The sequence below is a fragment of the Dendrobates tinctorius genome, unplaced genomic scaffold, assembly GCF_039654945.1.
Source record: "Dendrobates tinctorius isolate UK_male_01 unplaced genomic scaffold, ASM3965494v1 ptg000070l, whole genome shotgun sequence".
In the NCBI taxonomy this organism is placed as follows: Eukaryota; Metazoa; Chordata; class Amphibia; order Anura; family Dendrobatidae; genus Dendrobates; species Dendrobates tinctorius.
In genome coordinates, this window is record NW_027361738.1 from 18,652,235 (window position 1) to 18,666,294 (window position 14,060).

At 42.2% G+C, this 14,060-nt stretch overlaps 1 protein-coding gene across 1 annotated transcript in view; it reads left to right on the forward strand.

Annotated features, from left to right (window-relative positions):
* The window catches only part of HDAC9 (histone deacetylase 9), an 875,224-nt gene that overhangs the window by 799,839 nt on the left and 61,325 nt on the right, over nucleotides 1-14,060 (forward strand). Inside the window, exons 9-10 of the mRNA XM_073581439.1 lie at nucleotides 4,515-4,646; nucleotides 13,828-13,943. Of these exons, the coding sequence (XP_073437540.1) occupies nucleotides 4,515-4,646; nucleotides 13,828-13,943 (248 nt within the window). The remainder of the gene's footprint in view (nucleotides 1-4,514; nucleotides 4,647-13,827; nucleotides 13,944-14,060) is intronic.

A 14,060-nucleotide genomic window follows, 5' to 3' on the forward strand; every position in this document is an offset into this window, starting at 1 on the left:
TAATAGCTGTCTAGAAATATCTGAAGAGATGTCACAGTGTAGAGGAATCATCTTTATTTTCGAGAGAGTGGGGGTTATGAGCTCATCATGCTATGCTGTCTAATACTGAAAGTGGAAATCTGTGTGTCTGATGCCGATCCTGCTGGCGAAGTTCAGCCAAAGATTTGGAGAAAGGAAAGTAAGTGGCACATCTGTCCAATGATATATAAAAATTATTTCATGCTTTATTGATGATTATGAATGTTCAATGAATCTTCAATAATGCATGAAATAATTTTTTATATATCGTTGGACGGATGTGCCGCTTACTTTTCATTCCCGCATCCTTATTCTCATTTGCACATGGAAACACGAGAAGCAATGGAATGAAACTGAAAGAGAGAAGGTACAGATTAAATAATAGAAAAAACTTTTTGACAGTGAGGGTGATCAATGAGTGGAGCAAGCTGCCAAAAACTGTGGTGAGTTCTATTTCAATGTAAGTCTTCAAACAGGCTGGACAGACATCTGTTTGAGTTGGTTTAGTGAATCCTGAATTGAGCAGGGGGTTGGACACGATGACCCTGGAAGTCCCTTCAAACTCTGACATTCTATGATTCTATGTTTTTTTATGGATGCAATGTTGATCACCATAAAAACCTATGGTGACCTATTTATGGCTTAAAGTAACAGAGGTCCAGGTGTTACATCCATTATACTGTCCACAACCAATACCGTCCATAGGCAGTGTTTTCTCATAAAGGCTTGAGACTTTATTGTAAGGCTTTTCAATCTTTCAGAACATGGTCATCCTTGGTCTTAAACAATGGTTATGCCGTATCTTAAAAATCTATCTCAATCAATAAAATACATTTACTGGGCAAAAAAAATAATAAGGAATACAGGCTCCAATGCATATTAGGTTATTGTCAGCAAAAATCTTCAATTTATGCAATATCCAGCTGTCCATGTGTATGGGAGCTGCCCAACTCTGCCCGAGCAGATGATACAGAGAGGGAAAGGGGTCAGTCGTGTTCAGTTACCCTCAATTGACCCAGGTTGTGACTTACAATGAATATAAATCAAAATGGGCAATGATGAGGGTGCAAACCACCCTGGACAATAATGCCTAGTGTGATAATCTTTGGCCCAATTTCTTCCCCCCTTGATTTCTAGCAATACAGATTTCCTAGAGAGAATAGATTTTCACAGTTTCTTGCTATCCTAGGTCTCTGAGATCCAAAAACCTGCATAGCCTAAGGCTAATGGAAAGGCTGGGTTCACATTGCCTTGCGGGCAATGCGCTGATGGCATCCGTTACAAAGCGACACTAATGCTATGTAACGGATGCGTTAACGCCGCCATTGCCCTCAATAACAGTAGCGCATCCTAACTCATGCCAAAATTGGCATGCGTTAGCAATGATGCATTACTTCATGACGCACCCTCGAACGCGGTCTGCAGCGTCCGAGGGTGCGTCGGGTCTAGCGCACAGTGAACGGACGCGTTCACTGTGTATAGACCTGTATGGGTTAACGCATGGTAGAGCATGGCAACCAACTGCTACCATGCGTTAGCGCATACGTTAGCACTATGGTTACAAATGATGTAAAAAATGACATCTGCATTATAGCATGCGTTTAACGGAGACGTTAAACGGATGCCCCTAACGCAATGTGAACCTAGCCTAAGAACATACATTTTCCGCAGGAAAAGAGGGTGAAGATTAAAGCAAATACCAAACTCTTCAGTCCCCAGTGGCAAACACTAGTATCATAAGAGGCTTAATGTGATATTTGCTATGGTGCCTACTGAACATGGTGCAAGTCCAGTCCATCAATGAGATGGTGGTTGTGGGCCTCGTATGTAAAAAATAAATAAATAAATAAATTATAAATTACAACTCTGATACAGTTCATTTATACAGATTTTAACCCAGCACCCAGAAATATATATAGCTGCATATGATATGCAGATATGCCATTTTGGAGTCAGCAAATATTAATTTCTTCTTTTCTTCTGTTGTTTTTTTTTCTTTTTTCTTTCACTAATTATTCCATTAATTTTAGAAAAATAAAGTCTCCGGAATATTTATGTGTTTCCTCTCTTTCATTTCCAGATTGAAATGTTTTCATTTCAATAATTTATGTTATGCAAGGTTACCTTCTCAGCAGGCAGACAAATTCAGAGACATGAACTTCTAAAAAAAAATCCTACTGCTGATGTGATTGAAATGCAGAGTGAAAAGTGTATGGTAAAAATAGGAAGGCAATCAGTGCCACTGGGCATGAAACACATTGACACATAAGTTCAACATCCCTCTGGTGAATACTGAGCAGCTTTTTCTTCTGAGCTAAGGGACTGTAGCTCACATTAGGCAGTCACTGGTATGGAAATCTATGAAACTGATCTTAGGAAAACATTAAGAGAATGCATTGATTTCTTTTGAGAATAGGGGACACTTGTTTACTTGTAAATATTCCATGCTACATATTATGGAGGTCATTTGTATGGTATAAGTGAAGACACATTGTTCGCAGAACTCATATTTATCAATTTATCAAATTCCCTTTCAATGAAAACAGTATTGCAGGGTGATGAGGTTCACTGAAAGGCTTAATATCCCAGGGATAAACATTAGTACACACTTATTATGTCCTCCATGCGTATTATTTGACTGCCGCCCAAAAGATGTTTCCACCATCTCAGCCGGTTCTCCCATACACAGGAGCACTCGTTCATTCGAGTGCTCCTATGTTCTCTATGAGAAAGACAGAAAATAAAGAACTAATGCAGTTGTGCAAATCAGCGACACAACTCTATGTAGCGCTTTGGGAATAGTATCAAATGGAACATTTTTCCTGGTCGTAGGTTCTGAAGTACTAATCCAAACAGAAGTATTGAAAAGAAACTTGTTTTATGGTTCTGGAACTACTGTTGTTGAATTTGTAGAGAAACTTATACATAAAAAAGTAGTTTCTAGATATTGAATACTGGCTAAGGCACCGTTCGGTCTCCATTCCAGTGTCTTCATCTGGTCCAATATAACCGACTGAATTTAATGAACTAAAGAAGATGCTTGATCAATGCCGAAACATGTTGACTTAGCCAAGAGAAATAAAACAATTGAAAGCTGCTTTTCCTTATGGTGTTATCCACACATCCAACAACGATAGCACTTTCAACGTCACATGGGTTCTTCTACTACAATTTAGCTTTGACATTTTCCCTTTTTTATCTCAATAGTATGCTGCATTTTGTGATTCTACTAGTGTTTGCTTTTTAGTAGCAATGGACAGGAATATCAAACCTCAAATGATCTTTTCAGGGTTGATAGAAGTTTTGTATACACTGCTATAGTCAAAGAGACTTAAAGCTGACCAATAGCACAACATTGGATCGTCCATGTCTGGTTGTCTGAAGATCAGCTGTGGGTAAGGACAGCTGAGAGACAAAATTCAACCTACCTGATTGCTGGGGTCCTCAAGTAATATCAAATTTGATGATTTTCCAGGTCGACAAAAACACCATTAAAGCATTTGGGTGGAGTGGGTCTTTCAGAAACAGATGTATTTGTCCTGCTTATCACATGATGGCTCCACCATCACAGCATTGTCCTATATCACTTAGTTTTTCCCCATTGTCATCTTGTGATCTACTCTACATGATTAGTTGTATAGTATAGTATTATACAGCTCTGGAAAAAATTAAGAGACCACCACATCAAAACCCTGTCATGGGCAGCCCATTCTCCAGACCTGAACACCATTGAAAACCTCTGGAATGTAATCAAGAGGATGATGGATAGTCACAAGCCATCAAACAAAGAACTACTTAAATTTGTGAGCCAGAAGCAGTGTGAAAGACTGGTGGAAAGCATGCCAAGACGCATGAAAGCTGTTTTTAAAAATCATGGCTATTCCACAAAATATTGATTTCTGAACTCTTCCTGAGTTAAAACATTAGTATTGTTGTTTCTAAATGATTATGAACTTGTTTTCTTTGCATTATTTGAGGTCTGAAAGCACTGTTGTTTTTTTTAATTTTGACCATTTTTCTTTGTCAGAAAAAAATACAAAATGTATTGCTTGGAAATTCGGAGACATGTCAGAAATTTGTAGACTAAAAGAATAATTTACATTTTACTCAAAAATATACCTATAAAGAGAAAAATCTGACAAACTGAACATTTGAAAGTGGTCTGTTAATTTTTTGCCAGAGCTGTATATAGTAACCCATGGTCATTTCCATTTTGGTACATAAATCAGTATTGATATTTTCATAGCAATGTCCCTGTAGCTACACCCATTTTTGTACTCCTTGAACATGTTCTTTTTTGTTTGGCAATCTTGTCCTCTTTACCAAATGAAAAAGACCGATGTACATAAAACCTTAGGATAACAAGAAATATTTTTTAGTTAGAAAGACAAAAATAGCAGATGACACTTTTATATTCAGGGCTGACAGAAGTCTGAATCATGTAGAAGCATTCGTTAACTTTATTCATTTTTTTTTTTGCATTATTTTCATTTCAGCCTCAGAACCCAACCTGAAGGTTCGGTCTCGATTAAAACAAAAAGTAGCAGAAAGAAGAAGTAGCCCTTTATTGAGAAGAAAAGATGGAAATGTCACAGGTTCATATAAGAAGAGGATATTTGAAGTGGCAGGTATGGTGTGTTATATATAATCCAATGTGTATGAAAAAATCATCAATCTATTTTATTATTTTTATGTAAATATATTATTATAATAATGTAACATCACATTGTGAATGATCATCAGCTATAGTACAACAGCACGTTTTCCAAAACAACCTCTTTCATATATTTTCACAGATATTTGATGGTAATACATGAGACCCAGTTATCCCCATGTTCTCACTGGTGGGGCCAGAGTATAAATGCTGTATTGTCTACGTTGTTTACAACATAGCAGGATGGAGATTTTATTTATGTATTGACATAGATGGGAGTAGAACAGTGGCAGCCTCCCCACTAGATTGATATGTTATCATGACCTCTGGAGATCGGCTTTGTTTATATTTGGTGACACAAGAACAATCCAAATGGCCTCATTCTTGTTGAAAAAACACATTCAAAAATTGTTCCCACTTTCTTTGTTTTACTGGAACACCCATTAGCTTTCCTTAGTCTTATAATATGGCCTCTTGTTTTATTTTGGTAGAAAGATCCATTAAAAAAAAAAGTTATGTTCCCTGAACTCTGATTCCTTCAGAAATTTAAGATCACAGTGAAAGAATTTTACAATGTAAAAAGGAAAACCCTTTCCTTCATTTTTCAAACCACCAATGCAAAATTTACATCTAGATGTTGCATTTCTAAACTTCATACAATCATTACACCTTCACTATTTGCGTACGATGCATGGGCAAAACGGGTAAATTGCAAAGGCGCCAAAACTTGATATTGGAGCAGAGTGCTACGCCATCCATACAGAAAGGGTTTGCTAGTGCTACATCTGTATTTTGTAACCAATTTAATCTGTGAAAAATCAGAGTTTTGGGGGTGAGTTCCCAGTAATGAAACACAATATGAAAGGCTTCCGTATCTAGGTACACTAATGTCCTCTATCTATCAAGAACTACAACTATACAAAATCAACATGACACTCAACTCCCAGTAGTAAGGAAAAGTCAGTCAAGCATGAAACTACTGGTTCCCATGTTCTTTTTCTTCTACCGTCTGGTCACCATATGTGATGAACAGTTCTGTGCACCAGACTGACCACAAGCTGTTGTGCCGCAGATATTCCAGATGGTCAGCCGCATTCATCTACTTTATTAATAGTTTGAGTATGTAAATGAGTTCATATAAAAAGGTACATTCCACGTATGCCCATGCTGTATATTTTTTATGGAGGTCTATTTCTTCAACAACCATTCTTTTAAGTCTTATAATTTGGTTGCTTTGAGAATGTGCAGTAGTTAACGTTTGTCATGAACGACAGATGTGTCCTTCATTACCTTTCCACTAGACTCGTGATATCTTGAGAGTAAAAGCAGGAAATCATCAGCTTTGTAAAAGAAAAATTACTCAAAATGCCTGACAGAGTAATGCAAAAGTTTTTTTTATTTCAAAGTTGGTCATCTTACAACACTCATCTCAAGATTTCTTGAGCCAAAAGCAATGGTAAGAAAGGACACATCTGTAGTAATTGGAAGTAAAAAAACACATGACCTGACCATGGATGTCCAAGTAGTAGGATCTGGTAGTTCCAATTTTCGCTTGATAATGAAACAGTATGACACTTATTCAGTACATTTTATTATGAAAATATGTTATGGGAAGGCCAGAGGCCTAACTTCCATCTCCTGGGCCCCAGTGACCCCAGTGCAAAATCTGTAAAAGGACCCCATCTACCATGTCACATTTACAATACCTTTTTATAGTCATATATGGCTGTGAGTCCTTTGGGTGTGTCAGGCACCAGGTCATGGGTGTTACTACAAATTCTGTGCTTGGGAAGTGCATCAATGCAAAAGGTTCAGTGCAATTATTATACCATTTGTTGAACACCTAAAAAACTTTTTTGTTAGAAAATGTGACAAAAATACAGCTTCAGAAGAGACGTAACATGGTATCAGTTTTTCTTTTTCCAGTGCCAATTCAGCTCTAGGATAATTCTAGACAGTCTGATGCCCATGAATACACTCCTGACATGTTTCCAAAATATCACCCATATTATTTTTTAATCGCAAGGCTAATAAGATTAGTGTAACTTGATTGCAACTCCCAGTAGTAAGGAGGTGTAATTTAGCTGTAAATAAAACAGCCAAATTGCATGTGACTTGCATTGAAGTCTATGGCAAGTAAATTGTGCGTGACCAGGGAAAAAAAATCCAACACATTTGGAAAGATTTGCAACTGTGTGTCACAGACAGTGGCATACCGCCTGCCCCCCCTCCCCCACCCATCATCGCACATTCAAGTGTATTGGCATCCTTGGCAGATGATCACATTATGAAGAGATCACAGTAGTGGGGAAACAAAGAAAGGTAAGTATTTATTTGTTTCTTTATTTCTTTTTGAATACTAAGAACATTGTAGGCCATTATACATACTGTATGGAGGACTATATGGGGCCCATTATACTGTATGGAGGACAATGTGGAACACGTTGTACTGTAAGAAGGACAATGTGGGACATATTGCACGGTATGGAGGACAATCAGGGGCCCATTAACCTACATGGAGAACTACAGTATATGGGGCCCATTATATTACATGGAGGGCTATGTGGGACCCATTATACTACATGGACAATGTGGAACCCATTAAACTACATGAAGGACAATGTGGGGGCCGTTGTAATATGTGGAGGGCTATGTGGGAGACATTATACTATATGAAGGGCTATGTGGGGGGCATTATACTATATGAAGGGCTGCGTAGGGGTCCAATATACTATTTAAAGTGCTATGTTGGGGCCATTATACTATCTGGAGGACTTTGTTGGGGACATTATGCTATATGGAGGGCTATGTGGGAGCCTTTAAACTTTATGTAAGACTATGTGGGGGGCCATTGTTCTGTTTGCAGGGCTAAATGGGGGTCATTATATGGTTTGCAGGGCTATGTAAAGGGTCATTATACTGTTTGCATGGCTATGTGGGGGTCCATTATACTGTATGCAAACAATTATACAGTGTGAAGGTTTGTGTGGGGTCTATGATACTGTATGGAGAGCTGTGTGGGGGCCAATATGCTGTTTGGAGGGCTGTGTTGGGGCTATTATCTTTTTTGAAGGGCTGTATGGGGTCCATTAAACTGTAGGGCTAGTAAGGTTCATCATACAGTGTGGAGGTTTGTGTTAGGGCCATCATACTATGTAGAAGGTTATGTTGGGGCCATCGTACTGTTTAGAGGTTGTGTTGGTATTAATATACTGTATGGAGGGCTGTGTTGGAATCACAGGGGGTCACCATACTTTACCAGGGGGGTACAGTAGGGTTATCATACTGTACATGTGAAGGGTACTATGGAGGAATTCACTGTGGGGTTATAATACAGTCTATTAGTGCTGACTGGTCATCTAGGCAAGGAGTACAGTGCTTATAAACTCTTTTCTATATATCTAGTAATTACTTCTCTGAAGCTTGCTGGATTGCTGCAGTGTGCTGTGAGCTCTCTATCCGGCCAATTCAGTGTCACTCTTCTTCTCTGATACCACAAGGGTAAAATTGCCACAGCTTGAGGCATCAGGGAGCTTACAGTTCAGGCCAGCAGTGCAACCATGCCTCCAATCCCAACCACTAATTAATAGGGAGCATACCTCTCCCCAGTAATGATGAAGCCGAGAGTCTTGGCAGTGGTTCGATCCTGAAGATAGATAATGAGATGACCCCATTTAACATTAAAACCAGATTCTGATACATACCCTTTTTTCTAATCTGTTTATTTTTTTATTCTGTTCCTGCATCTATTCTTTATTAGGGCTCACACCCACTTACGATGTAATCTAACAAGTACAATCCAATAAAAAATCAGATTGCACTTGGCCCAATGTTACTTTATAAAGTAGCACACAGCTGTGATTAAAGGGAATCTGTCACCTATTTTTAACCCTATCAGCTGCCGGCACAACCATCCGGGGCTTATCTACAGCAGTCGGTAATGCTGTAGATAAGCCCCCTGATGTAACCTGAAAGATAAGAAAAACAAGTTAGATTATACTCACCCGGGGGTCCAGTCCGGTCCGATGGGTGTCGCGCCTCCCATCTTCTAGCGATGCCGTCCTCCTTCTTACTGCTGCCACAGGTCCGGCACAGGCGTACTTTATCTGCCCTGTTGAGGGCAGAGTAAAGTACTGCAGTGTGCAGGCACTGGACCTCTCTGATCTTTCCCGGTGCCTGCACACTGCAGTACTTTACTCTGTCCTCAACAGGGAAGATAAAGTATGCCTGCGCAGGAGCTGCAGCAGAAGTAAGAAGGAGGACATCATCTCTAGAAGATGGGAGGTGCCGGACCGGACCGCGACACCCACCGCAACCGACCGCATCCCCCGGTGAGTATAATCTATCTTGCTTTTCTTATCTTTCAGGTTACATCGGGGGCTTTTCTACAGCATTACAGAATGCTGTAGATAAGCCCCCCTGATGGCGGTGCCGGCAGCTGATAGGGCCATAAATAGGTGACAGATTCCCTTTAATCTCTCATGTCAATTTGTCATGCCAATTTGTCATGCGAAAACAATCGCAGCATGATGTGATTGCATCTGTGAATTGGATCACATGCACCCATATACCTGTTATTTTATGGGTGCATGTGAAACATCGCATTGCACTCGGATATGGCCTGAGTACAGTGCGATTCCCGCAGACGCCAGCAATGGAGGAGAATAAAATTAATTTCTCCGTCTCGTCCAAAGTTGTGCTCCAATTCTCTCATGAAAAGGAGAGGTGCTGGAGCAAAAGAAAAAAATCCCACCTTCTTCAGAAGAACAGTAAGTTCTCCTAGGTAAAAAGAATTACATAAAGTAATTATGGCAATTAACATGTCCTCTTTAATAGCCATAGATAAAATTGCATTTTTTTTGTTTAACAGATACAGCCTCATGCTCATACATGATGCCTTATTACTTCAGTGATGCAGATCTTTTAGGTGCTATATAAAGGTCAATGTGGAACCTGCTTAAAGGGAATCTGACTGTTATGACTGCAGAAGCAGCGTGGCTTACTCAGCTAATGCTCCCATGTCGTCGAAGCATAACGACAATGGGGTATGCGTCCCAGGTGATCGTGGAATGTGGACCCACTGGACCACAGGGGGACCCTGGCCTACCCGGACTAGGGAAGGGTAGCGACCGGGGTCTGTGGCAGCTGAGCTTGTGGACTCATTCCTCTTGGTATCTGTTATGATCAATGTAATTATTGTTATTCTGTAATGTCTATTGTCTGTACAAGTCCCCTCTGAAATGTAAAGTGCTGTGGAATATGTTGGCGCTATAGAAATAAAATTTATTATTATTATTATTATTACAAGATGGCCATATGCAGGACTAAAATACACCGCACAACTTCAGGTATGAAGAAACATAAAGTTTACTTAAATAAAGCAAATGACATCAAAACACCAGGTTCTGGATTAAGCACATGACGAAGGAAACACATCTCAGGTTGACAGGCTAAGCAAGAGGTCATGACGGGTTGACACAGTCCAGGGTCGTCAAGCACGGGCATACTAGGATGGCATCTCTCTCAGGCGTAGCACAGGAACAGCAGGAGAACATCAGACACCGACCTCAGGTAGACTTCAGATGATAGCTAAGGTCATCACAGGTTGATGCAGTCCAGGGTTACCTGGCACGGCCATACTAGGATGGCCTCTCTCTCAGGCCTCAGGCGCTGCACAGGCACAGCAGGAGAAAATCAGACACTGACCTCAGGCACCCTTCAGACAATGGCAGGAGCCATCATGGGTAAGACCCCAGGGAACTGGCAGAACATCAGAACATAAGCAAGATACGGATAGCACAGGTCCAGGAGCGTTGGCACTACAGCACCGGGCATTGGCTGGTCAGGTCCAGGACTCACTGGCGGGACTGTCACCAGGGAACAGAGCTGGAGACTCCCAGAAACCATGGAGGAGGAATCCATCTAGGAACATGAGCGGGATCGGCTCAAGAGCTCAACTTGGACCACCAGAACCATGGACTGGACATCGGAACATGGACAAACATTCAGACTCAGGCCGGATATCTGGATACAGGTGGGACATCGGATCACGAACTGGACATCTGAACATGGACTGGACATCGGAACATGGATAGGACATCGGAACACGGACAGACATCCAGACTCAGGCAGGACATCTGGACACAGACGAGACATCAGGACATCAGGATTCAGGTAGGACATGAGGACATCGGGACTCGAGCAGGACATCAGGGCAGAAGCCGGACATCGGGACATCAGGTCTCATGTAGGATATCTAGACATCAGGACATCAGGGCACCAGGCAGACATTAGAACATCAGGACATCAGGGTACCAGGCAGACATCAGGACATCAGGTCTCAGGCAGGACATCAGGGCTCAGATATGAGATAGAACATCAGAACACTGGCATCGGACTCCGGACATCTGGCAGCGATCGACAGGCTCCGACATCAGTCTGCGGACATCAGGCTCCGGACATGAGGCCGCAGTCCTCAGGCTCTGGACATCTGGCAGCAACCTAAAAAGGAACTCAAGCGGTCTGGGGCAAGCCCCGCCGAGTTGAACTGGAGCCGGCCGGGGACTGCACCGAATAACAAGCTGAGCATAGAGTAGCAGAAACTCAGTGGACACACCAGACTCCTAGTTCCAAGATGAACCCAGGTTAGATCACAGAAAGTCAGTTAGCAAATAGTCACAGTCACTGGGCATAGGGTTCACGACACAGAAGGACTACAGGAACATAACACAGCAGGAATCAGGACTAGAACTCATAACACAGCAGGAATCAGGACAAAGACCAATACATAAACAGGATAAGTCCAGGAACTCAGACATCAGCTGTCCCAAAGCAGATAACAGACTGAACAGAAACGGATCTGGGTATTCTGCCCCCAGAGCAGGCGGAAGACAGGCATCAGCTCACCTAGAATTGCAGGCAGGCAGGACAGGTGCTGAACACCAAAGAGACATAGCAAGACTCAGAAATGTAATGTGAAGCTCTGGCAATGCCCCACAGGGCAGGGGAATTTTATATAGGAGCTGCCTCACAGCGATAGGCTGGAGCAGCAATTCTAGCACACACCCATTCCTCATAAAATCAGGGGAGGTGTGGCCGCGCACATCCTATGCACAGGCAGACACAAATCAGCATAGCAAAGGACACCTGGCAGCGACTGCAAGCCTGAACACACATGGTAAGTCATACACAGCTGCAGAGGACCTTGCAACCCACGGATAGCTTTCCACAGCGGTAGCTAGTGACCGCACAAGCGGGTGGTCATGCAGAACAGCGGAGCCACTCACGCATGTACGGCTACACAGTGGAGCAGCATCCATACAATACAGGTAACTGACAACAGCATTCCAGCTCATTATAGGGAAAGGAGCGAAGGCTTAAAACACAGATATGCAGAGTAACGCCGGGTAAACAGAGTTAAAACACAGAGGCGTTACACTGACATGTTATTTTTTAGTAGGATGCTAATAGTATCCTGAAAGAGGGCATGGTCAGCCCTTTCAGAATCTGTAACATTTATTGCTGTAGCTTCTCCGGTTTTATTGCTGTAAGCACCGGAGACTTCATAGCCATGCACCTGCCAGTCAAGCGAATGGAAATCCAAAATGAATATTCACTGCTCCACACACCCATTATCCTAACTAGCCCACTCTGCCCCAACTTCAGTGATAGTAAATGACAGTATAGGAAAACCCCATATGCGTAGACCTAGGGATCCGAGATTTTTACTATCACTGACATCGGCACAAGGGGGTGGGCAGGATTATGGGTGTGGGTATTCATTTTGGATTTACATATGTTTGACAGGCAGGTGTGCGGCTGTGAATTCTCTGGTGCTTACAGCAAGAAAACAGGAGAAGCTACAGCAATAAATGTTGCAGATTCTGAAAAGCCTGCCCAAGCCCTATTTCAGGATAGTATTAGTATCCAACTAAAAAAAATACATGACAGATTCCTTTTAAGCCCTTGATATTTTACAATTACAGATGGAGAGTCCTATAGAAAAAGAAACGTTGCCCCCATCACCTTCTATATTGTTTGCTGACAACTTGTGAACTTTTGTGAGTCACACAGTCACCAGGACTCTGCCCCAGGTTGGGTGTAGCTGAGCAGTACACCAGGAGACATCCCCAGTTTGATGTTTTTTATTGTATCCTCTTTCTTTCATGTAGACACGTATTGTGATAACTGACCAGAAAGAATGAGAGCACCAGTCCTTATAAAATTAGTTATTGATTTTTCTTTTTCTTTTTTTTTTCTTTGGCAATGTGGAGGAAGCCAAGGGAATGTGCAGAAGACTTGTTGCCTCCTGGTCAAAATGTTTACTGGCCAATCTTAAGGCCCCATCTCACATAGCGAGATCGCTAGCGAGATCGCTAATGTATCACCGATTTTGTGACGCAACAGCGATCTCGCCTGCATTGTTGTCGGGATCGCTGGTGCACCGCTAAAGCCCCTGTCACACATAACGACATCCCAGTGATCCCACCAATGATCTGACATGGATGGGATCGCTGGGACATCGTTAGGCTGATCGTTGGTGAGCTGTCACATAGACAGCCTCAGCGATCAGGACCAGCGACGCTGGACGCTGGTTTCTAATGTAAAAGTCGGGTATCCAGGAGCCGCGGCTCCTCGATACCTGCTGTTTACCTTGAAAACCGGCGTACACACTGGTTTCCAAAGTAAACATCGGGTATCTAGGAGCCGCGCGACTCCTGGATACCCGCTGTTTACATTAGAAACCAGCATCCAGCGTCGCTGATCGCTGGTCTCTCGCTGCCACACGCAGCAATGCATGCTGGGCAGCGGGAGACCAGCGATCGAAAAAAACCCCAGGCCGCTCGAGCATGATCAGCAATAACCGGCAGGTGGGGCCGGTTGCTGATCCCCATCACACACAGCGATCTCGCTGGCGTGTCACAAAAGCAGCGATCTCACTAGCGAGATCGCTGTGAGTGACGGGGCCCTAAGTGAAACGGGGCCCTAATATTGCATTTCACCCCTAACTGGGTGAGGCCTGAGCTCACATTTCCCCACCATAATGAATTCACTATTGTACATATTTCGTGATCAATGATATACAGTATATTTATCTGTTGTTTCTCTAACAATATAAGCTGTGCATTTATCAAGCCTGTTTTATTGTATTCTAGAGTCCTCAGTCAGCAGCAGCTCTCCAGTATCAGGACCCAGTTCTCCAAATAACGGTCCAGTTAACATGGGTTTGGAAAATGAAAGCTCTGTCGTGCCCACTAACTCTCACCCTGAGGTAGGAATTCTTCCTAGTATAACATGCTAACACTGTAATATTGATTATAACGATCTGCATTTCATATGATATACTATTATACGCAAAATGGCTTGTAACTTGCAGCAATTTGCAGTA